Source organism: Sorex araneus, chromosome 1, assembly GCF_027595985.1.
Source record: "Sorex araneus isolate mSorAra2 chromosome 1, mSorAra2.pri, whole genome shotgun sequence".
Lineage (NCBI taxonomy): Eukaryota > Metazoa > Chordata > Mammalia > Eulipotyphla > Soricidae > Sorex > Sorex araneus.
Window position 1 is genome coordinate 91,124,912 of NC_073302.1, and position 26,499 is coordinate 91,151,410.

A 26,499-nucleotide genomic window follows, 5' to 3' on the forward strand; every position below is an offset into this window, starting at 1 on the left:
CAAACTACCAAGAGTATCTTGCTTGCACAGCAGAGCCTGGCAACCTACCCATGGTTATTCGATATGCCAAGAACAATAACAACGAGTCTCACAATGGTGCCTGCTTGAGCAAATCGATGAGCAACGGGATGACAGTGATACAATGACTGGCTTTGGGGCCACACCAGTCAATACTCAGGGGTTACTTCTGGTCCTGCACCCAGAAGTCACTCCTGGCAGCCTCAGGTACCATACAGGACATCAAGGATCAAGCCCAGGTTGGCTGTGTGCTAGGCACGTGCCGTACTCACGCTACTCTCTCTCCAACCCCACTTTACTGAATCTTAATAAACTCCAGGGAGCTTTCTAAGTCTTTTCTTTATTGATTCCTCTCAACAGCCTGATGAGGTTAATTATTATTACCTCCATTTTAATTATATATGAGTAAATGAAGAAATAAAATTCTCTGCCGGGTCATTTTGAGAGCTGTCTGTCCAACCTTTGCAGAGAAGAGAATGATTAAACACAGCATGCTTTGTTGTGTGTATAGGTTCCTAGGTGGGAATTCTTTCTGTTGTTTGTTTTGGGGTCAGACCAGATGGCACTTAGGCCAACCCCAGCTGGGTGCTTGTGGAGTCGGTTATTTCCGGTGCTACTTGGAAGAACTAGGGATTGACTCTAAGCCTTCTGCATGCAGAATTTGCACTCCAGCTCTGTGAGCCAGTTTTTTGGACACATTTTTTAGTTTTGATAGCACAGCGGTTGGGCATTCGCCTTTCACGAGGCCCACCCGAGTTTGATTCCTCCGCCCCTCTCAGAGAGCCCGGCAAGCTACTGAAAGTATCGAGCCCTCTCGGCAGAGCCTGGCAAGCTACCCGTGCATATTGGATATGCCAAAAACAGTAACAATAAGTCTCTCAATGAGAGACGTTACTGGTGCCCGCTCGAACAAATGACAGTGACAGTTACTTATTAAATAAAACTCTTAGCAAAAAATAAACAGGAAAGGTCTTTCATGGAATAAAGGGCATTTTTCTGTTACTGTAAAGCAGTAACAAGTCATATGGGTCAAACTTTCAAAACATTCTGAGTTTGTGAAGGAGACAAAAATGACCACTATCCCACTTATTAAATTTCTTCTGTTTTTGGATCACAGTAGGCTATGCTCAGGGAATACTCTAGACTCTGTACTTGTGGGTTTCTTCTGGTGTTCTGGACTGTGTGGTGCCATGGCTAGAACTAGGGTGAGCTGCATGCAAGGCACGTGTTTTAACCCCTATACTAACACTTTATCAGCAGGCAAACTTCTTGTTTTATTTGCCATAGAGTTTCCAGGATGAAAAACAGAGACTGACTCAAAATATTATGGAATGAATGCAGATATTTTGAAATTCATAATGAAGAGATCTTTGAGAGAGTATTAGTTGTCATGTAGCACATTTAAAAAAAAATTATTGAATCCTCATGAGGTAGTTACAAGCTTTCATGTTTGGGTTACAATCTCACAATGATCAAACACCCAGCCCTCCACCAGGCACATTCCCCACCACCAATATCTCCGGTATATGCCCCCTTTCCCACCCTCCCCCTGCCTCCATGGCAGACAATATTCCCCATACTCTCTCTCTACTTTTGGGCATTATAGCTTGCAACACAGACAACTGAGAGGTCATCATGTTTGGTCCATTATCTACTTTTGGCACGCATCTCCCATCCCGATTGATTCTTCCAGCCATCATTTTCTTAGTGATCCCTTCTCTATTCCATCTGCCTTCTCCCCTCTGCTCATGAATCAGTCTTCCGGCTATGGGGCAATCCTCCTGGCCCTTGTAGCTACTGTCCTTGGGATGTAGCACATTTCTTAGTCCTTAGAAATTATTAGATAGCATATGATCAGTGAGTAAATAACCAAAATTACTAATATATTTGAATTAGGAAGAGGATTTACTAATTATAAAACATTGTTCTCTTTGTTAGATTTCTAATTTGGCTTGTTCTAAATTCTGTAATGCCAAAATTTTCCCAAACCTATGTTTTATGTGCTTTATCAATTTAATGGGTATCTTTTTTTTTTTTTTTTTTTTTGCTTTTTGGGTCACACCCGGCGATGCACAGGGGTCACTCCTGGCTCTGCACTCAGGAATCACCCCTGGCGGTGCTCAGGGGACCATATGGGATGCTGGGAATCGAACCCGGGTCGGCCACGTGCAAGGCAAACGCCCTACCCGCTGTGCTATTGCTCCAGCCCCTAATGGGTATCTTTTAATACATAAAACATTGTTGACCATGCAATGACCAGGGATTGAGGGTAGTATAATTAAAAATGATTGTGACAGAACTGGGAATTTGGGGAGGTTTCCTTATTTTCAGGTAAGTTTAAAATTCACAAGAACCAAACAATCTGTTTCCTTCTTCTCTCTCTTTTTTACATTTTTAAATTAAAAAGTTTATAACTTTTTTTTTTTTGGTTTTTGTTTCTGGCCCATACCTGGAGCTGCTCAGAGGTCACTCAGCGTTCAGTGCTTGGGAGTCCTAGTAGTGCTCAGGGATCCAGCTAACTTTCCAGAGTACAGAACCAGGAGTAGTCTCTGAGCATCGCCAGATGCGCCCCAAACAAGCAGACAGACAAACAGGATGTTGACTCTTATTATACACATTTCTATTCAGCATCGAACAGTTATGTTTAAGGTTGTTGCATATTGTACAGTATTCTTTTCCTGTTTCTTTTTGGTTTTGATTTTGGGTCACCCCCAGTGGTGCTGCTGTTCAAGGCTTACTCATGGTTCTGCACTCAGGGATCATTCCTGGTGTTACTTGGGGGAACATAGTGGGTGCTGGGTATCAAACCCAGATCTGATGCCTTCAAGGCAAGAACCTTATCTGATGTACTATATCTTTGCCCGTCTTTTATTCTTTTTTATTCTTTTTCATTTTGGGGGCATTACTCGAGGTGGTGCTCAGCACTTACTCCTGACTCTGTGCTCAGAAATTACTCCTGACAGGACTCAGGGCAACCATATGCAGAGCAAAGATAAAAACAGGTTTGGCTGTATGTAAGACAAACATCTTAACCCTGGTACTATCTCTCTGGTTCTTGAGCAAGATTTCTTAGTTCAGTATTGATGTTTGTAAAGAATTTCATAATCTCATTTGGGTTTAGGAAAGAATGCTTTATCTTTCCAGGGTCTATAGCAAGATCTATAAAATAAAACCACAAACAATAGGCAAGCTAACTGGAGAAAAAATACAGAAATTGATTCACTTTTAGTATTTTGTGCCTGGTATCACAAGAAAGCAGAAATAAATAATGCCCTCCTGCCCCCTGCCATACAACACTAAAAGGTGATCATTGGTGAATTATATCTTAATAGGGAAGGGCAGAGGAATATAGGCAATTCAGGGAAGAATAAGTGACTTTTAGGAAAAACTAATACTGTGTCATAAGAAGAACAGATAGGAGACTGAACCATTTGTTTCCATGTAAGACTTCTAGTCTCTCTCCTGGGATAAGAGAAAATTTTGGGTTAGTGCAACTCTAGGAAGGGGATGTATAATATTAAATTCCTTGTGTAAGGGGTGTCTGTAGATAACAGGGTATTCACAGGAAACTTCCCTTTCTGCCTGTTCTGTTTTTCATATACCTTCAGCTCAAAATGAGCAGTATAGACCAGAAGCAGTTAGTTTTTATTATACTGAGGTAACATCCGTTTTTATGATTGTGTTTGTCCTATGGATATGACTTTATGAGTTTTCAAAGTTTGTTACCATACCACAGCCCCTATCAGGTCCAAGTTTCCTGGCTGGGAAGAGAGCCCTGGGGCCTGGGTTTGGTCCTAGCCCCATTTAACATCCTGAACTCCACCAGGAGCTCTAAACGAGGAGTATTTCTGAGGAGTACTGCTAGATGTGGCCACAAAACAAAATAAACAAAACAGCATCAGTTTCCTGCTGTTAGAGTTTAGTAGTCGCTTCATTTTTATCTTAGTTTAACTTCCTCCAGTTCCAAACATGTTTTACAATATATATATGTATACATATACATATATATACATATATATGGCTATTCTTTTAATAGTGAATCACCGTGAGATAAAGTTACAGACTTACACATTTTCATGCTTGCGTTTTAGTCATACAATGATCGAGTACCCATCCCTCCACCAGTGCCCATTTTCCACCACCAATGGTCCCAACATCCCTCCTACCACCCTCACCCTTTTGTATTCCATTTTGTCTATATAGAACATTTTATTTATCCATTTGTCTGGTCATTAGACACTCAGATTGTTTCCATATCTAGTCTATTATAAATTGGTCTGAAATTAGAATAGTCATATATAATCCTTTTGAATTAGTGTTTTGTGTTATAATGGAGAACATACAGTGCCAGGGACCAAACTTGGAACCTTGAACATGCTAGGAATGTTGCCAACCATAGAATTGATAGGCTATAGGTGCTGGGGATCGAATTGGAATTGGGTGCGTGCAAGACAAGCACCCTGGGGCTGGAGAGAAAGCCCAGTGGGTAGGGTGTTTGCCTTGCATGTGGCCGACCTGGATTCAATTCCCAGCATCCCATATGGTCCTACGAGCACTTCCAGGAGTAATTCCTGAGTGCATGAGCCCGGAGTGACCCCTGTGCATTGCCGGGTGAGACCCAAAAAGCAAGGGAAAAAGAAAGACAAGCATCCTAATCCCAGAACTATCTCTTTGGCCCATCCACATGTATATTTTTACACCACAATTCTGTACTAGGCAACTCCCTAAATTAGTTTTTCTTATGAGTAGTAGGTATTAAATCTCCTCATTTGCTCAGCCTTTATTGATACGTTTTTTCTTTTTTCTGTGGCATTAATTGGTTTGCATATGTCAAACCAATTTTGCATTCTTAGCATTAAAACCACTTGGTCATGATATATGACTGTTTTACTATATTGTTGAAACCAGTTTGCTAAGATTTTATTGTATTTATATTCATCATTAATATTGATCTGTAGTTTACTTTTTTTTTCTTTTTGAGTCACACCCAGCATTGCACAGGGATGACTCCTGGCTCATGAACTCAGGAATTACTCCTGGCGATGCTCAGGGGACCATATGGGATGCTGAGAATTGAACTTGGGTCCACTGATGCAAGACAAACGCCCTCCCTGCTGTGCTATTGCTCCAGCCCCCTGTAGTTTACTTTTTTAAAAGTCATCTTATTGAGGTACCAGAATTTTTTGTACTGATTTTGTTTTTGTTTTTGTTTTGGGGACACACCTGGAAATGTTGAGGGCCCACTCCAGGTGCTGCTTGGGGATTAAACCCAGGTCAGCCTCATGCAAGGCAAGTGTCCTATCCACTATACAATATTTGGCCCCTGACGTACCAGGATTTACAATATTGTTAATCATACTTTTCATGCAGACATCATTCAAACACCATACCCATCACCAGAGAGTCTGTTTACCTCCACCAATGTTCCAGGGAACCCTCCAAATCGACCCTCCGATCTATGTAGTTTACTTTTGTTGTGATGCCTCAAAGAGGTGTATTTTGGGAAGGCATGCTTGACCTTCCTCATGATTATCCGGGGACCCAAGGACAGTGCGATAATGAGGCTGCGCTGTCCTGTCCATAATGTAACATGTTAACTAGTTCAGTACTTTGGTCTTGGGCTAAGAATAGTCCTAAGAAGTACGGTAGATACAAACTAAAATAGTCTGAAAACATCTTTATCATAGATGGTTCACTGCTCTTTCATTGCTGCTCTGATGCTTATGTGTGTATAAAATTATAGCCAAATATATACTTATGGATGTGTGTGTGTATGTATATGCATGGTTTGTTCGGCAGTGCTTAGGGGATGCCCCTGGGTCTACGTTCAGTGATCATTCCTAATGGGACTCAGAGGGGTCAATCATCAATGGTACTGGGGACTCGAACTGGGCTTGGCTGCATGCAGGCCAGCACCCTAATCCCAGTATTAAATCTCTGGCCCATCTACATGTATATTTTCACACCACACTAAGTACATTTTTTCATATAAGAAGTCAAGTTCACCTCCTGGCCAGGGTTGTTGTGCATCTACTGTCTTGTGTACCTTTTAACTCAGCTCCTGAAGAGTTTAGCTGTGGTCTGAATTTTGTACAATTGGATAGGTTTCATTAGAGAGATGAGCACTAGTATTTTTTTTTCTTTAAGGACCCACAACCCCATTATTTATCTATCTATCTATCTATCTATCTATCTATCTATCTATCTATCTATCTATCTATCTATCTATTTATTTATTGTTTTGGCCTTTTGGGTCACACTGGTGGTATTTAGAGGTTACTCCTGGCTCTGCACTCAGGAATTACTCCTTGCAGTGCTTGGGGGATCTTATGGGAAGCTGGCGATTGAGCTCTGGCTGGCCACATGAAAAGCAAATGATCAACCCGCTATACTATCACTCTGACCCCAGATGAGCACCAGTTTGCCACTTGGATGTAGAGAGTTATTCTATACAATATGAAGTAATACAGCCAAGTGGCATGAGATATTTTTAGACTGTATATTTAAATCTTGCTGAGGCTGCATCTTTGATACTCTTTCTGGATTCCTATGAAGTTGTAGTCAAAGTGAAACATAATGTGTAAAAATTTTGAGGCTTGAGTGTTTGATATTTACTCTGTGAGATTATGATGAAAGTTATAATTGTGACTTAGCAGAATTAAGAGAGCATTAAGACTTTGTTATGTCTTTACTTCCTAGCTATATTTTGTACATCTTTCATTTAAGATGAGACTATGGGCCAATAACTTTGTGAATATATTTGTCTTCACATTTGGCTTAATTGTTTCTATCTTTTTTAAAAGGGAAGTTAGTAAGATTTTGGACTCTTTGGGATTATTCTTGCTATTTTAATAAGTATACTTGATATTTAAATATATTTTGGCTACTGAACTAATGTGTTACATTGCTTTTCATATAATTCAAATGTAAAAGTAATGACATTTTCTGTTCAGTCCCAGAAACACTGGATTGAAGGAGTGTTTGACAAGAGAGAATGTAACAAAATTGTACCCAGCTCAAAGGACCCTCACAGGTAAAATTTGTAACTTCATTTTTTTTTCTTTGAAAGTATACTACTTAGAGAATTGTGAAAATATGGCAAAAAGAGTTATTTAGAGGATATGATAATATGCGTAAACTTAGTGTTTAGTTATAATTAATTTTTCATTTTTATTAAAGTACTACAATGTTATTATGGAAATTTTTACCAGATTTCTGATAAGAAAAGGAGTTTTGTCAATTTTATACTTCACTCCACCCCTTGTGACTGACAATATTTACCATACAGCATGTTCCTGATAAACATCTGTTTAATAACTTGATAAAAATTATTAGAATGATATTACCCCCCCAAAAAAAGAATGATATTACCCTTATGGAGCTATTGCTAATATTGTAGATTTTACTGCTATTTTCCATCCTTCTGTTCCTCTCTCAGGGAGGATATATATCAGACAAGCATCTAGTGCACTGTCTGGATATTTGGACCAAAAAAATCACACGTAGTTTTGAACAAAAAATTGTAGCTTGTAAGTATTAAAATTTTTTAATGGTCCTTATTTTTTAATGAAGTGTCCATGAGAAATTGAAGCTATTTGTGGGATATTTTAGGACACTGATCATGTTAAAAAAAGACTTAATTTTATTTTCCTTTTCCTCCCATAGGCCTTTTGCATGAGCAAATAATAGACCACAGAATGAAGTGGTTTGGGTTTGGTTATTCTGAATTATTGCTAACCGTATTGAAGCTCTAAAACATAGGACAAAGTTCAAAAGTGCAACCAGTGAAAGATAGGAAAGAAAGTTATGGAAAAATCCCCCTGGATAATTAGATCTGGAAATTAAGATTGGGTGGCATTGACCTTGGGGAAAAGAAATTTAAAGGAAAGGAAAATGGATATGTAATATCTTAATTAGGCAGAACTTCTTTAGATTTTTTTAAACATTTGACCTTACATTCTTCCGAAGTTTAGAAGTCCAGTTATTTTGAAGGTGCCATGATGAGGTGTGTGACATTTTTGGGGGATAATTAAAATAGCGTTCTTGCCTTTGTTAAATATTTGCTAGTCCTTTGCTCATAGAAATGCCTTGTGGTTGCTAAGTCCTGTGATTGGAAATTCTAATTTTATCTGCTTATAAAATGTTTACAGAATCCCAAGGTAACCTTGCTTTCCCCCCTACAAATCTAGAAGATACTTCGAGTCCAAAAAATATGATTAAAAGCTGGGGAAATGACTCAGAGTGATAGAACATATGCCTTATGTTATATTAGTCTGGGTTGAGGGTGGGGAGGAGAAAAAGAGACAGTAATAAGGATATAACTAAGTCATGATCTCTTTCCTTGATTTGACAGTGTTTTGTGGTTTAAAATGGTCAGTTTACCATTTCTTACTTTGAGGGCCTTACATGGTAATACTAAGAGTACCATGTAGTATCAGGGATAAAACTGGGGTTGGTCATGTGCACAGCAAGTGTCTTAATCCCTGGACTATCTTCCCAGTCCTATATATTTTTCTTAATTTTTAGAATTCTCAAGAATTCTGTTGTCTTCATGGTAAAATAACAATTGCTACCATTATTATACATAATGAAATGTATTAGCTACTGTAAGATAGTTTATATATATTACCTCAGATTATTCTTTTGGTAGCTTTATGGGACAGATATTTTGGATGTGAAAACTGAGGTTTTTAGAGGAGTCATTTAATGAGCTTTAAATTCAGGCATTTTGGCTTCAAATTCAGTAATCTGTTAATTACACCAAAATTGCTGTGGTGTAATTATATTTGGCAAATGACATAGGAAATGCTTGGGGAATGATATATGAATACTAAGCATATCTTTGTTTTTCGACCATGGAAGACAATAAATCTTTGCTATAGTGTAAGCATTCCATATTTTTTAAATACACCAGTCAACTAAGAACGTTTACTTCTTTTATTTAGATGTACTGCAGGATGCCAGGTCTGCCAGAATTTAATCAGGTGAGATATATAAATAAGATGTGACTTTTAGGCTCTCTGTTTCATCTCTTTGGAGCAGTCTTTAGATTTCAAAAAGGCACTTAATGAGTGGATTTTTTTTTAATGTAACCTATTTCACACTTCAAGGGAAGTTCATTATTAATTTTAATATCATTACTTTGCCACACCTGATGGTGCTCAGGGATACTCCCAGTTTAGTGCTTGGGGGGTTCTTCTTGGATGTGATTTTGGGGGTACAGACAGGGCTGCTTCAGATGAAACCATATCTCTTTGCAAGTAAATTGCACACTCTAGCCTTTTGAGCAAGGTTTCTTTCTGACTCTTCATTTATTGATTTATTTTTCCTTCAAGGGAAGTTTTAAAAGAGAAATGTGTGATATTTTTGAAGGAAAGTGATTATGTGATTATAGTAGATTACATGAATTACCAAAGCAATGACCAAGAACCTTGGAAAAATCTTCTATAGCTGAAATACATGTAATGCATTAAATTTCATTTACTATTTTGTAATTGTAATAAATATCTTCATACACATACAACTTTTAAAATTCCTGAAATTCTGTTACTCTCTGGTATAGTTTTTTTTTAAAGCCAGAAGTTCCCTTCATTTCTTTCAGAGAAAGTCTGCTGGTGATAGTCTCTGAATACTTGTTCACTAGAAATGATTTGCATTTTACCTTCATTCATGAAGGATATTTTCACTGAATAGAATTCTAATTTGGTAGGGTTTTTTTTCAATATTCAAAAAAAGGGCTGGAGCAAAAGCATAGCGGGTAGGGTGCTTGCCTTACACACAGCCGACCCCGGTTCAATTCCTCCATCCCTCTCAGAGAGCCCAGCAAGCTACCGAGAGTATCCCGCCCGCATGGCAGAGCTACCCATGGTGTATTCGATATGCCAAAAACAATAACAACAATCTCACAATGGAGACGTTACTGGTGCCTGCTCGAGCAAATCGATGAACAAGGGGATGACAGTGCTACAGTGTATTCATAAAAGTTGTTTCAGCTTTCTGGTAACACTGTTAACTCTCCATGATATATGAATACCAACCCCTAAATCTGATACCAATTCTGACATGCATTTTATCCTTAATTATGAACTCAATTCCCAAACTCCCTGGAGATAGCATCATAGCCCCAGTCCCGCCATACTTTGTCAGTCCATACTTTGTCACTTGTACTTCTCACTGATGGACCTCAGATCAGAGGTATTTATGATCCCCTTCACTGGTTTGATTCCTTTGGTAGAGGTGCTCACAGACCGATGAAAACATTTGCTTCAGTTTAGCAGTTCATTAGAGAGCATTTTACAAGGGATGCAAACAGTTGGATTAAAGTATGTGTGGAAGGCAGTTTCAGTGATCTCCCAGGGTGCTGTTCTCCCAACCTCTGTTCTGCACCCCAGACTTCTCTGAACTCTGTTCTCGGAGGCTTTATGGAGGCTGTCTCACATGCTTGACTGAATCATTGTCTATCTGCAGTGGACTCATCTTCCAGCACTTTTATTACTCTTATTATCACTTTGGAAAGCCCAGAGGTTTTAGGCGCTCTGGCATAGGGACAAAGACCGAATGAGTATTATAAAACCTGCTGTCATTCAAGATTATAGGCAAAAATAAGTTTTCAGTGCATTAAAACCTTTAACAGTGATTTATTTGCATTTTAAACTATGCTTAGGGCTGATCTGAAAATATATTCACATGTGGGGATTAGAACTTCTACATAAAAATACTCTTGTCTGTAGTACAGGGCAAGAGTTTCTAATCGGCTAATCTGCTCAGCCTTTTTTTCATATTATTTTTCTTTCTATTTCTATTATTTATTTATTTTTTAGCAAGTTAGGAAGGTTTATTGGATCATTTAGTGGAATTTCAGATCATATTGCATATAAGGACAAAGATGACAGTTCACTGCCAGGGACTATAGCGAGATACAACTTTAAGTTTTTATGATAGAGTTTAACATAGTTTCCTATATTTTTCTTTTATTAATTATATAAGCTTTTATGAAATTAAAAGCGAATATAAGAACATAATGGGAAGAAGTAATTTTCACTGACATGTATTTTATTGACTCTTAAGGGAAAAAAAATCTTTAAATACCTGAAATTCTGTTGCTCTATGGTATAGATTTTTAGAAGTTTACTTCATTTCTTTCAGAGAAAGTCTGCGGTGATATATTCTTCTAATACTTCTTCACTAGAAATGATTTGCATTTTACCTTCATTCGTGAAGAATATTTTTACTGAACAGAATTCTAATTTGGTAGATTTTTAAAAAATCAGTATTAAAAAATTTGTTTCAGGGGCTGGAGCGATAGCACAGCGGGTAGGGCGTTTGCCTTGCACGCGGCCGACCCGGGTTCGAATCCCAGCATCCCATTTGGTCCCCTGAGCACGGCCAGGGGTGATTCCTGAGTGCAGAGCCAGGAGTAACCCCTGTGCATCGCCAGGTGTGACCCCAAAAAAAAAAAAGCAAAAAAAAAAATTTGTTTCAGTTTTCTACTCTCCATAATTTTTCTGAAGAAAATTCAAAATAATTTAATTTCCCTACAAATAAAATGTTCTTTAACTTTAGGATTTTTTACCTTATTTTTAATTTCAGTACTGTGATCATGTTGTTTGAAAATATGATATCCTCTTTAGAATATACTGAACTTCTTGGATCTAGAAATATTTCTTTGACCAAAATTTGGGAAGGTTTTGGTAATTATCTTTTCAAATATATTTTCTTTACGTCTTCTTTCCCTTTTCCTTTTGGGACATTGGTGATAAAATATTAGATCTTTGGCATTGCCCCCCAAAATAAATAGTTCTATTTATTTTTTAAAATAGTTTTCAGTCTTATAGATTCAGTAATTTCTCTTGATTTGGTTCATCTTTTTATTACCTCCTTCTGCCCATGAGTTAATCCAGTAGAAATTTAATTTCAGATAAAGTTCATTTTAGCTCTATAATTTCCCCTTGTTTTTTTTTTAATAGCTTCTATTTCTTTATTGGAGACATCTGACGTCTCATTATTTTCAAGTGGGTTTACTTTTATCACATATAGTTACCATAAATGCCTCAAAAACTGTTGGATAGTTTCAAATTCTGTTTTATCTCAAAGTTGGCAAAAACTGGTCATCTTTTGCCTTGAAAATTGGTCATTTTTAAAAATTGTCCTTTTGTAAACTGAATAATTTGGATTATAAACTATGATGGCTAAAAAAGATAACTTGGATTCTTTATTGAATCATGGTTGTACTAGTATTTTGGCTACACAATAAACTTCATTTTATTTTCTTTGTCCAGTTACAGTTACATGTAATTTGGCAGAAATGTTACATGTCTTAGAAAGGCAGGTAGGTAAAGAGTGTGAAAAATTAAGAAGACATGTCAAGATGAAAATGCTAGTAGACATTTTTACATATATCTTTTTGTTAAGTAAGAATTAATTTTTATAAATGGTGGCATTAGATAAGAAGCTATGAGTAATACTGAAACTCTTGATTTCTTTTGGTGCCAGTTACTCAATTTTTTGGTGTGTCCTCAAGGGTGTGAAGGTGTATTTTTTCAGTACTTGTCAACAGTGTTATAGATCCAAATTATCTTATTTTTATTTTATTATTTTTTTCTTTTTTCAAATTATTTTAATAAAAAACCTGTTATATATTTAAACTACTATTGTTAATCTAATGTTATAGATTAAAAAATCTAATGCTAGATTTTAATATAATGTTAATTAGATAAAAATCTAATGTCATAGATTTAAATTATTTTATATATTATGTATGCACACATATATAAATGTTATATATAAAACATTTATATAAAATTTAATATATATAAAATTTCATATATATAAATAAAAATAAAAATATATATTTATTTATAAATAAAATATAATACAAACAACATTATATTTAATATTATAATATAAACAATATATAAAATATATAATAATTTACTATAAATAATATATAAAATAATATAATATAAATAATATATAAAATATAATATAAATAATATAAATAAAATAAATATAAATAAAATTATATATAATTATTTATACACACACACACACACATATATATATATATATATATATATAAATGCTTGTTCTCACGCATGGGGAGCCAGAGGAACCCAGGTGTGCGGGACCCAAGGCTGAGATCTCCAAGGCTGCTCGGATTGGGACTGGGCCTTTTCCACCCAGATCCCCCACTTTTCCAGTAGCTAGGCAGTCACGTCCAGAGACTGCCCCCTGTGCCCTGTAATCCCATCAACGGCCAACATCCAGAGACTATAAAACTCCCAGACATCTTATAGCCTAGTTCTCCCTCTTGGAGAACCTGACAGGCTACCAAGAGTCTATTGCCTGCACGAGAGAGCCTGGCAAGCTCCCCGTGGCATATTAATATCCCAAATACAGTAACATATATATACATACCTCTCAGAGAGCCTGGCAAACTACCCGTGGCGTATTCGATATGCCAAAAACAGTAACGATAGGTCTCATTCCCCTGACCCTGAAAGAGCCTCCAATCGTTGGGAAAGACCAGTAGGGAGACACTGCTAAAATCTCAGGGCTGGGAGGAATAGAGACATTACTGATGCCCGCTCAAGTAAATTGAAGAACAATGAGATGACACTTGGCTATGCTCTGGGCTTTTTCTTGGCTCTATATTCAGAGATTACTCCTGAAGGGGCTATGGACCTTGTTTGGTGTCAGGAATCCAACTCAACTCAAGAATCAAACTCAGGAATCAAAACATGCCAGGCAAGCGCCTTACTTTTTGCTCTAGCTTTTCAATACCTGATCTCACATTATTTCACATAAATGATTTTTCTTGATCTGCGATGTTTTTCATTGCAGAACATTAAAAAATTCATATATTCAATATTTACTTTTCTGATCATTCTGTATTCATCATTAAGTTTCATTTTTATTAATGACTATTGAGATTTTGCTAGTTTTTGACAGTTTAATTTGCTTAATTTTGGTAGTTATTTGGAATTATGACTTTGCTAATGAGTCTTTCAAAATTGAAGCTCTGTAAGAACATTCATAAAATTTGTCCCTTTAAAATGTTATATATATTAATTTCTGTGTACTGTGTTTATGATCAAATCTCTTTCACAGCTCTTTTGTCATGCTTATACTACAATTACACATTTCTTTGAAATTATATTCTCTCCCATAGATTAACATTTCTTCCTTTTAATGTTCATATTATGTTTACAAGAGAATAATTTCTTATGCTCTATAAATATATATTGGAGATTTTTGTTTCTTTTAATGGTGTTGCTGAAGTATAGTTGACATAAAATAAACTGAATATGTTTAAAATTACAATTTGGAGTTTTTCTTTACCGTCCTCATCATTTAAGAGTGTATGGCTCAGTGGTAGTAAGCATATTGATAATATTGCACAGTGATAATATCTGTGTGATATTATCACAGAGATAATATCTCCAGATCTCTTCCTTCCTGAAAAATCGAGACTCTGTCCATGAAATAGCTATCCTCTATAGACGTCTTCCTACCCTGGCCAACCCCTGTTCTACCTTTTATCCCTCTGAATTTGATTAACCTAGATGCATTGTTTACAAGGAATTATATGGTCTATGTTTTTGTAATGGGATTATTTCACTTAGTATACAGTTTTGAAGCTTGCTTGCTTGCTTGCTTTCTTTCTTTCTTTCTTTCTTTCTTTCTTTCTTTCTTTCTTTCTTTCTTTCTTTCTTTCTTTCTTTCTTTCTTTCTTCTTTCTCTCTCTCTTTCTCTTTCTTTCTTTCTTTCTTTCTTTCTTTCTTTCTTTCTTTCTTTCTTTCTTTCTTTCTTTCTTTCTTTCTTTCTTTCTTTCTTTCTTTCTTCTTTCTCTCTCTCTTTCTTTCTCTCTTTCTTTCTCTCTTTCTTTCTTTCTTTCTTTCTTTCTTTCTTTCTTTCTTTCTTTCTTTCTTTCTTTCTTTCTTTCTTTCTTTCTTTCTTTCTTTCTTTCTTTCTTTCTTTCTTTCTTTCTTTCTTTCTTTCTTTCTTTCTTATTGAATCACCGTGAGATAGTTACAAGCTTTCATGTTTGGGTTACAGTCTCAATTGTAATGATCAAACACCCATTCCTCCACCAGTGCACATCCCTCACCACTGATATCCCGGGTATGCCCCCCCCTTCTCCCACCCTCCCCCTGCCTCCATGGCAGACAATATTCCCCATACTGTCTCGACTTTTGGGCATTATGGCTTGCAACACAGACACTGAGAGGGAGGTCATCATGTTTGGTTCATTATCTACTTTTGGCACACATCTCCCATCCCGACTGATTCCTCCAGCCATTATTTCCTTAGTGATCCCTTCTCTATTCCATCTGCCTTCTCCCCTCTGCTCATGAAGCAGTCTTCCAGCTATGGGGCAATCCTCCTGGCCCTTGTATCTACTGTCCTTGGGTGTCAGCCTCATGTGATGTTCTTCTATACTCCACAAATGAGTGCAGTCCTTCTATGTCTGTCCCTCTCTCTCTGACTCATTTCACTTAGCATGATACTCTCCATGTCTATCCATTTATAAGCAAATTTCATGACTTCATCTCTCCTAACAGCTGCATAGTATTCCATTGTGTAGATGTACCAAAGTTTCTTTAACCAGTCATTTGTTCTAGGGCACTTGGTTTTTTTTCCAGATTTTGCCTATTGTGAACAGTGCTACAACAAACATATAGGTACAGATATCATTTCGACTGTGCTTTTTCGCATCCTCAGGATATATTCCCAGAAGTGGTATTGTGGGGTCATATAGAAGCTCAATTTCTAGTTTTTGAAGGACTGTCCAAATTGTTTTCCAGAAAAGCTGGATCAGTTGGCATTCTTACCAACCGTGAAAGAGCGTCCTTTTTTCCCCACATCCATGCCAGCACTGGTTGCTTTTGTTCTTTTGAATGTGTGCCAGTCTCTGTGGTGTGAGATGATATCTTATTGTTGTTTTGATTTGCATCTCCCTAGCAAATCAAATAGCAATGTGGAGCATTTTTTTTATATGCCTTTTGGCCATTTGTATTTCTTTTTTGAGGAAATTTTTGTTCATTTTTGCTCCCCATTTTTTGATGGGGTTGGAGGTTTTTTTCTTATACAATTCTATGAAGCATCATTTCACAGGGATATTTCTTGTTTTTTTAAGGCTGGAGTGATAGTATCGTGAGTAGGACATTTGTCTTGCAATGGGACCGCCCTGAGTTTGATCCCTCGCATCTACTCTGGTTCCCTGAACCTGCCAGGTGTAATCCCTCAGCACAGAGCTGGGCGTAATCTATGAACATCGCTAGATGTGGCCCAAAAACTTAAAACAAAAAGGACCAAATAATATTTGTATGTTTGTACCACCATTTGCTCATCTGTTCAGTGGCCTGAATGAACACTGGGCTTTCTTCCACCTTAGGGACAAGGGTGTACTCAAGATTTTAATATGCTTAAAAATATTTCTCAAAATGACTCTGTAGCTAAGGGTGAGAACCACTGAGCATGCTTCTAAAGTAAGATGACAATCTGGATTTTAAAAAAGTTAAAAAACTTTTTTTTGGGTTTTGGGGCCACACCAGCAATATTTAGGGCTTACTCCTGGCTCTGTGTCTAGGAATCACTCCTGGTAGGTTCAGGGGAACATGTGGTATGGTGGGGATCGAACCCAGGTTGACTGCATCCAAGGTGAGTGCCCTCCCTGCTGTACTATTGCTCTGGCCCCAAAGAAAACAATCTGGTTTCATAAGCCTAATATAAATCTGAATTTTTAGACCTTGTTAGTCTAGGGCAGCTATACCCTACAAAACTGTAGAAAAACACAATATGCATTTTCTAGCCTGAAATTGTGTTCTCTATTCTGAGATTAATTTTTGTTCTTAAGGTGTTGCTGTGGGCGGCTGATTGGAGAGCATCTTGGGGTAGATCACACCTGGACCATCTCAGCTGCCAGTGACAGTGAAAATGAGCAATGGTCTGTTGAAACCCATACAACTAGAAGCCCCACAGATACCTTTGGCACTATTAATTTTCAAGATGGAGAGCACATCTACCACTCCAAGGTTTGCTAGTAATCCCCTTTATTTTACTGTCTTCTTTTTTAAATGGCCTCTTCCATGTCTCTAAACTGTATATGTGTGCAAATATAGGTGATCAGATCGCTAGTTTGATATGATTCATATTATTGACCACTTGACAATTATATCTTGACCCTTTGTTTTCCTTTATGTCTGAGAAGCATTGTTTGTATCTCTCCTAGGTGTGGCGTGGCCCACTCTGTTTGACTAACTGCTTTCATGAGCTTTTGGCCTCTGCAGAAGAGAAAGGCTTATTGTCTTCTGAAGTAGTTGCTAAGGGGCTGCCCTTAAGAAAGGCAGAGAAGTCACTGCTGAGCACCACCTTTAGCTGAAACTTGGCCAGAGAATTCACCCTTCAATGGTGGTTACTTGGCTCCCTCCTGTTCATGTAAGACTCTGCTCAGAAAGGGAATGGAGGAATTTTTGACCAGTTTTTTTCTAGTCTCTAACATGTAAATTTCACATTTACTTGCGTGGAACTGACAGGTCTGCTTCTCCACCTTCTTTATTTGAGACATCTCTTCCCTGGGAAAACACTTAGCGGTGCCCTAGTATTGGAATACCTAGCTCAGAATCAACTGGGTGAGAGCATCAAGTGGAAGGATTTCAAATGACAATTTGAAATAACACAAATTATGATGACAAAAGTTTTATTGTTTAGTTCTGTAGAAACGTAGACTTTTGGTTATCAAACCTCCTACATTTAACTTTGTTTACTGATTACAAAAGTAAACAGTAGGAAAGAAACCCTCATTTCTCCTTCCAATCCTATTTTTGAAACTCACTTTATAGAACTCCTTATAATTTACCCACTGAGTTTTAGTTTTTCCCCTTTAGCCTTTTTTTTTTTAAATTTAAACACCGTGATTTACAAAGTTTTTCTTAATACAATTGTTTCAGGTATTCAATGATAGAGCACTAGTGTGACCTTCTCCCATTTCCTACCATTCTCCCATTTCCTAGCCACCATCTAAGTCTGCCCTCTAAGTAGACATACAATAATTTATTTTATATTGCTTGTCACAGTAAAATGGCTAGTGGGATGATTGAAAAATGCTTCAGTAAAAGAAAATTTGTCAAAATTGGTATATCTCACAATGGGGTCATTAAAGTCATTGTCTAAGGATTTACTGAGCTGTTTTTTTTTTTTTACTTCTCTTATTATTTTTGTTTTTTGAGCTGAGTTGACTTCTCTGCTACTTTCCCATCTAATTTTCTGAGTGCTGTCAGTGTTGGGGAATTTGGAGATCTCAAACTGGCAGACATAGCCACATGCTTTGGGAGCAACAGGATCTGTAGAACTTAGACGATTCTGTTCCTTCCCACCTCCTGAGAAGGCCCCAGAATTTTCACTTCAATGATGACCAGTGTGCCTGTGACATGGCAGTGGCTGTGGATTTGTATCCTCTCACTGAGCCCCATCCTAGACCTCTGTGTATTTTCCTGTGTTAATTTTTTGAAGCCCTCCCTTTAGCTAGGTGTTCTTTCTGTGGCTTCTTCAGATGGTGTTGTTTATCACATCTTGAGGAAACTGTAATCCACCTAGGACACAATCTACCATGCAGAACCCCTTTTTAAAAAAATTTTATTTTTTAATTGAATCACTGTGAGATGCAGTTTCAAAGCTCAAAGCTTTCATGATTGAGTTTCCGTCATACAACGATCAAATACCCATCCCTCCACCAGTGCTCATTTTCTACCAGCAATGTTCCCAGTATCCCTCCTGCCACCCCCACCACATACCAGCCCCTGCCTCTGTGGCAGGCACCTTCCTTCTTCTTGCTCTCTTTCTACTTTTGGGCATCCTGGTTGCAATACAGATGCTAAGAGACCATCATGTTTGGTCCTTGGTCTACTTTCAGCACACATCTCTCGTCCTGAGTGATCCCTCCAAACATCGTTGACTTAGTGGTCCCTCCTCCATTCCAGCTGCCTTCCCCAGCTCATGAGCTTGCAGTCTCTTTGGAGAGCCTTGGGTGCCCGAGTGCAGAATTGGTGGGCTCATGCACATCTGGTGGTGCTCGGGGCTCACTCCTGCCTCTGTGCTCAGGGCTCACTCCTGGCAATGCTCAGGGGTTTCACGAATTGCACCCAGGTTGGCCATGTGCAAGGCAAGTAGCCTCTGTATTATTGCTTCAGCCATTCTTAATTTTACTTCTTGTTATTTTTTGAAGTTGGCTGTGCTACAGCATAACTAGTTGTTGTTTTGATCTGGTCATTCAGTTTCTGGGAGTCCAAATTTATTCATCTCATTCCCTGGCCTCTTTCTAGCCGATCTCCTCCTTTAGCTTGTATATTTATTTAAAGTCACTATCATTCACTCATTTTTTTCATCAATTTAACAAAATGTTTATTGGGTGTTGATATTTTGCTATGCCTCAAAGAAAGTATGCTACAGGTAACTAACATAGTCAAGGAAATATATATGAAATTACCATGCTGCGGGGTGGAGGGTGTACTCTGGGAAGGGAGTAGAGAATTTGAGAGAACAAAAAGGTGAAGATTGCTCATTTCACTCTCATTCCTGCTCTCTCTCTCTCTTTCTCTCTTCTCTCTCTCTCTCTCTCTCTCTCTCTCTCTCTCTCTCTCTCTCGTGTGTGTGTGTGTTTGTGTGTGTGTGTGTGTGTGTGTGTGTGTGTAAGTAGAGACCAGTAAAAAGTGATGAGAAAGTGGTGCCTGGTGAGTTACAGGGGAAAATTTGAACTCTGGTTTTTAGGAGCTTGTGTAAAAGTCAAGAGAGAATACGGTACATTTAAGCACTGCACTGCACTGCATTGCCATCCCGTTGTTCATCGATTTGCTCGAGTGGGTACCAGTAACGTCTCCATTGTGAGACTTGTTGTTACTGTTTTTGGCGTATTGAATATGCCACAGGTAGCTTGCCAGCCTCTGCCGTGCGGGCGGGACAGTCTCGGTAGCTTGCTGGGCTCTCCAAGAGGGATGGAGGAATCGAACCCGGGTTGGCCACGTGCAAGGCAGAAGCCCTACCCACTGTGCTAGCCCTCCAGTCCAATGGTACATTTAGGAAAATGGAAAATTTCAACAAACAGAAGTTTTAGTAACTAACTTGTTTTACACTTAAAAATTGGCTTTTGTGCCACAGTATCCAGTGTCTTTTATTGGAGCTCTCGAAGAAAAGAAGCTTTGTTTTCTAAGTCCAGAATTGCATTTTAGTTTTGCAGTGAGCAGTGAGAAAGCTTGTGAGTGCTGGCCCTTGAGTTCAGCCATTGCATTCTTCTCAGCTGTTTGTCCCTTCTATCTGTTCCATGAAGAAACATTTTCCCTTTCTCTTTTGTAAATCCAGCAGAACTCCGTGTGAGAGAGTCAGAGAGGAAGGGGAAAAAATGTTGTTAACAGTCTAACTGTTGTCGGGAAACTCTGCCACTGCTGATTTATTTAATCAAGGCTATATTATGGAGAACTCTTGGCGGAGTAAAAGCGTTTGTATTTGGAAGAGATGGGAGAGCTAGAGAGAGAGGGTGAATGAAGCAATAGTTATCTCTTATGCTTTTATTTTATTCACCGTTCTGAGCAATGTAGCTCACTTCACAGAAGTCAGCTTGCCTTTTCCCTGCAACTTAAGTATGCAGTGAGGCTATAGCAACTCCGTCTTCTCACTTGTAATCTAGTTATTTTTAGATTCTTTCTATAATTCACATTCTGTGATGATGGCTCTACCTTGATTTTTAAGGAGTTCTAGTATTTGTTTTTGTTTGGGGTCACACCCAGCAGTGCTCAGGGATTACTTCTGGCTCTGCATGCAGGGATCTCTCCTGACAGTGATTAGGGGTGTATGGGATGTTAAGGATTGAGTGCAGGTTGGCCCTGTGTGCAAGGCAAGTGCCCTGCCTTGTGTACAATCTCTCTGGCCCTGAATTCTAGTATTTTTGATTAATTTAAAAATCCGTGATTGGGGTCCTGGGTTCAATTTCAGAGGAGCTTAGGCTGGCTTGGGCCAGAGGTGATGGGGTTCAGTTATGCTTGGTAGACCACCAGCACCACACCTGATGGCATTGAAGAGCTTCTATGATGGTCGAGGTGGAGCTTGGAGCCTTGCAAATGCTACACATAAGCTCTCCCACTTGAGCTATTTCCCGAGCACGGGGATAGCACAGCGGATAGGGTGTTTGTCTTGCATGCGGCCAACCCAGATTGGATTCCTCTGTCTCTCTCAGAGAGCCCGGCAAGCTACCGAGAGTATCCCGCCTGCACGGCAGAGCCTGGCAAGCTCCCTTGATATGCCAAAACAGTAGCCACAAGTCTCACAATGGAGACATTACTGGTGCCCACTTGAGCAAATTGATGAGCAACTGGATGACAATGCTACAGTGCAGTAAGATTTAATATTTTGATTATGACACAAAGGGATTATGTTTTAACATGTTGATATTAGTAGTTTGCTCAGTTATTTTATATTGCTTTCAGAGTGTAGAGGATAATATGATCATTCATATGGGTATGGGTGGCACTGGGCCTGGTCTTGCTTGAGACCCGCTCCTATACCTAGGCTTGTGAGTGGCTCCTAGCTGTGCTCAGGAGATCATGTGGTACCAGAGATCAAGTCCAGGACTCCTGCCCCTATAAAGCTTGTGCTCCAGCCTTTTGAACTGTTTCCTCTGATGGTGATAGCTCACATTTGGTGGTGGTTCTGGGGGTTAGGTCACACCTGTCAATGCTCAGGGATTAGTCCTGGCTTTGTACTAAAGATTTCTGGCCCAGGGGGTAGTTTTGGCTCTATGCTCAGGGGTCACTCCACACATAGGGGGATTATGTGCAGTGCTAGGGATTGAACTAGGGCTGGCTGAACGCAAGGTGTATGTGCCTTACCCACAGTGCTATCTCTCAGGCCCTTCATTCCTGATTGTTGTTTGTCCATCTAAACCTGAGATTTTTGTCTTAGTTTGATTCATGGTTTATCATTGCCCATCTTTCTTTCTTACTCTATAACTTGGCTGATGCTTGAGGAAGACAAACTCATCTCTAAGTATTTTTTTAGTGGTTTGTGTGTGACCTGTTGGAACAAAGAAAACCAATCGTGTACTATGATCTTTGGCAAATGCAAACTGGGATTACCTGCTGGTTTGGATTTCCATTATTTTTTCTTTGGTTGCATTGACAAAGATGGGTCTATTGTGAAAAGTGTTTATTTTCAGAAAAAAAATGCTTTCAGAACAGTAATTATGTAGAGGGGAAATCATGGATGTAAAATTTCTGATAAATAAAGAGTATATATTTAAGGCTTTTATTTTTAATCATGCAATATGTCCAGGCATGTGGCTCAGTAGTAAAACACGTGGTGTGTATATTTGAGACCTTAGTTTGATCCGTGACACTGAAAACAAAGCCCTACACAGAGAAACAAAATGTGAACTGGTTATGAAAAACATTTTTTAAAAAAATTTCCATTTCACTTATTTTTCAAACTGTTTTAATGGGTTTGCTGAAATATTGCTATCGTCCAGTTTTGAAATATTTTTGCATCTCTTTGGACATTACAGACATGTTTCCAAATGCTGAAAATCAGAGGAAGCCCCTTCCTGCTGTGATGTGTAATTCCCAGAAGGAACTTACAGAGGGTGTGGGATCCTTTCAAAATAAACATTTCAATTATATGCTGACGAACGTGAAAGACATCTCTGACACTTCCTTCCCAGTTTTGGTGCTTTCAGTTGCCCCGCTGTGTGTTTCTGTTCCCATTCTTGGCCTGTATTTCCACTGTTTTAGGTACATGTGTATATGTCTGTCTTCCAGTATATTAGAACTTCTTATGATACAAAGTTGGATCGTCTGTTACATTTGATGTTGAAGGAGTGGAAGATGGAACTGCCAAAGCTGGTCATCTCTGTCCATGGAGGCATCCAGAATTTTAAGATGCTTTCCAGACTTAAAGAGATCTTTAGCCAAGGTTTGGTCAAAGCTGCAGAGACAACAGGAGCATGGATAATAACTGAAGGCATCAATACCGGTGAGACACAATCCCTTACTTGACTCTTACTCTCTTTCTAAACTTCCACTTTCTACCTGAGTCAGGTAGTGCTACATAATTTCCCGCTCTGCACAGCTCCCAGAACGTGTGCTGTCATGAAGGAAGTAGATGAAGAATGTAGCGCCTGGAAACTAAATCCCGAAGGCTTATACACCTTCATTGGAATGTGTTCATTCCTTTGACAAATATGCGACTTTACTATCAATTCGGGTAAATGTCTCTCAAATAAAATAGTCTTCCATGGTTTTTGGACCATGGCAAAGTTAGAGAGGGCACATCTGTGCCCTGTTGGTGTATGGGTGTGGGCGTTAGCTAAGCTCATGCTGTCTTGTCAAGTTTCCGGGCACTGGAAATCAGTGAAAGGATGGATCGAGCTCATTGGCAGCAGGAGTATTGAACCAAGTAACTGCTGCTATGTCACTCACTGCACCTTTCCTGATTCTCATCCTTCTTGTAAGATAACACCCAAGAACTTCTTGCTCTTTGGATTGTTAAGGAACTGTTTGCCTGTGAGGGGACCTCCTAGAAGGTCTTAGAAAGAGGAAATGTGATCTCTTCCCCAGGTGAATTGTAGTTTTTATAGGGTGGAGCTTTTGAAGAGCTGTGGCCAGGGTTGAGAGACAGACACCAAACCCTCTCCTCATTAATCTGTGACTCGCCTGCGGCTCCCAGAGTCCTCTCTTTTTCTCTTGATTTGCGATGCCTAGTCCAGGCTTTCTTAAACTTTTTACACTTGGGTTCTGCCAGAAACACCTTGGATTCATTAATGGTTGGCTTCGAAGATCATTTTTTTTCTTTTTGGGTCACACCCGGTGATGCACAGGGATACTCCTAACTCCTGCACTCAGGAATTTCTCCTGGCAGTGCTTGGGGACCATATGGGATGCTGGGAATCAAACCTGGGTTGGCAGCATGCAAGGCAAATGCCCTACCCCCTGTGCTATCCACTCCAGCCCTCAAAAATCATTTTTGATTACGGTCTGTTCAAAAACCTTTTACTGTTGCCAGCTCCCCCCAACCGCCAAATCCCACACAATCAGTTTGAGAAGCTGGGCCTCGTCAACATTTCCTATTCATTTTGGTTTGGGGACTACACTCCTACACTCAGCTGTGCTCTGGGGTTACTTCTGTCCCTTCACTCAGGGACCATTTCTGATGAGGCTGGGAAAACCATGTGGAATGCTGGTGATCGAACCCAGGGTAGGTGCATGCAAGGCAAGTGCCTGACCCAAAGCACTGTCTCTCTGGCCCCATTTCCTATTAAATTCTGCTTCTCCTTGAAGATCTATGCCAGATTCCAACACACCACGAAGTATTCATTAACTTCAGCTGTTTACTTTTGTCTCTTAGTTTCTAGAACATGAAGTTTCTAAAACATCGGTGGCCTATTTGTTGTTTTGGAGGGTAGGGGAGAATGATTGCATGTAGAGTGTTCGCATCAGCTCACGTCTGTAACAAATATTTTGTTTGACTAAAATGGAATGAAGGAAGCAAATAATTGAAAAAAAAAACAGACCAAAGATTTGTCACTAATGGGTAACCTGATAGTGCTTCTTGGACATTTTATTCAGATAAATATTGCTTCACATTCTTGGAAGGAAGTAAAGGGGCAGAGTCCTAAGTATCACAGAGCATTTAGTTTATTTTTAATTAAAAAAGACAAGAATAGTGATGGTAGAAGTATTGCAGAGAAAGATAGATTTGGCTGAGCCCTTTTTTTGGATAAATAACTCTATTACAAGCTTTTTTACTTGTTTTAAAAATATTTTACATTAAGCTCAATTAAGGATAACAAATACAGTATTGTGAAGACTAGAGAGGTAAGTAATATGGACAAATTGAGAAATGAGGCACTTTTCTTTGGCTGTTCCTGAAGCAATAATTGGCATCTATGTTATTTAGCCATAGTTCTTAAAGGCCTGTCTACTTAAGAGTAATCCCTGGATGATCAGCTCTGTATTCCATGGAAGTTTGTTGAGAATGCAGGTTTCAGGTCGCATACCATTCTGGTAGGTTCAGAAATTTCCTTTTGATAACTTTAGATGATTCTTCTATATATTTAGATTTGAGAAGCTCTGCATATTGAGAGCTTATGCATAAATATCTGTGTATGTATTGAATACCAAGTAATTTTGTGTATCAGTACATAAGCTTTATCCTTAATATAACATCCTAAATGATAGTAAAAATCCATGCAATGTAAAGCATATGGAGGGTCTAATGAGATGTATATAATAGGTCATGACTATGACAAATAATAAGTAACTAAAGTTGATGCCTACTGGATCATAGTTAAGATACTAAGAAAAGGCTTGACAGTACAAGGAAGAGGAAGATGAATTACATTCCAATTCAGAGTGTCTGGGAAGTCTCTGAGAAAGATTTAGTGCTTGGGAAGTGTTGGAAATAACACTCTGGATGGAGGTGACAGTGCAGGCCCAGGGGTCTGTGGGATATCGAGGCATGTGTAGGAAGCGGTGATAGAACTGCTGGCTGGCTGTGCCAGATGGCAGAGAAATGTGAACGACAAGGACGACTGGAGCCCAGATGTGGTGCTATGTTAATGGTAAACATTTCATTTTGTGTGTAGCCAGGAATACTAAGAATTTTTAATCAAGGGAAGAATAGAGAAATGACATGGTAACACCTGGTTTTATAGAGGAACCCAATGTACAGAATTTATTAGGATCATATGTAGGGTACTTAAAACACTGTTAGCTACCATTAGCACAATGCCATTAACCCTTGCCAAGCCATGCAATCCAAACCTCTGTTATAGTGGATTGATTACAGTTGATATTGAGTATGTCTACGGTCTGATATTCCTATTCCAGAAAATGGGTCTGAAAGCAGTGTAACAGATGGACTGGAGGGAGAGATGGGAGATAAGCGGGAAACAATTAGGTCATCAGGTGTATGTAAATGTACAGTTATTTTTTTTTGTGCTAATGATATATATGTGTATACAGACAAATGCATATATAGTCAAACGATAAGGAGAATAAGAGGTGCAGTGCAGTCTTTTGATTATAAATTAGATTCAATCAATCTTAAAAAACCTGCAGACTTGAGGCCAGAGTGATGGGACAATGGGTAGGGCATTTGCCTTGTACGCGGCTGGCCCAGGTTCTATACCCAGCACCCCTTGTGGTCCCTTGAGCCCAACTAAGAGTGATCACTGATGCAAAGCCAGGAGTAAGCCCTGAGCACTGCCAAGTGTGGCCCCCAAACAAACAAAATCCTACTGACTTGATATTTGCAACAATATAACATTCTAAAAAAAGCAAAACTATAGTCAGTAAAAATATCAGTGGTTGAGATGGGTTGGGGTAAGGAAGAATAAATGGAAGAACATAGAGGGTTCCTAGGTCATCAAAATACTCTGCATAATATTATAATAATGAGACATGTCATGATATACTCTTTCAAACCCATAGAATGTAT

General features: G+C 38.7%; 1 protein-coding gene across 1 annotated transcript in view; it reads left to right on the top strand.

Annotated features, from left to right (window-relative positions):
- Positions 1-6,953: 6,953 nt before the first annotated feature.
- The window catches only part of TRPM6 (transient receptor potential cation channel subfamily M member 6), a 127,072-nt gene continuing 107,526 nt past the window's right edge, over positions 6,954-26,499 (top strand). Inside the window, exons 1-4 of the mRNA XM_055135132.1 lie at positions 6,954-7,051; positions 8,964-9,002; positions 16,877-17,054; positions 22,821-23,034. Coding sequence (XP_054991107.1) covers positions 6,954-7,051; positions 8,964-9,002; positions 16,877-17,054; positions 22,821-23,034 — 529 coding nt within the window. The remainder of the gene's footprint in view (positions 7,052-8,963; positions 9,003-16,876; positions 17,055-22,820; positions 23,035-26,499) is intronic.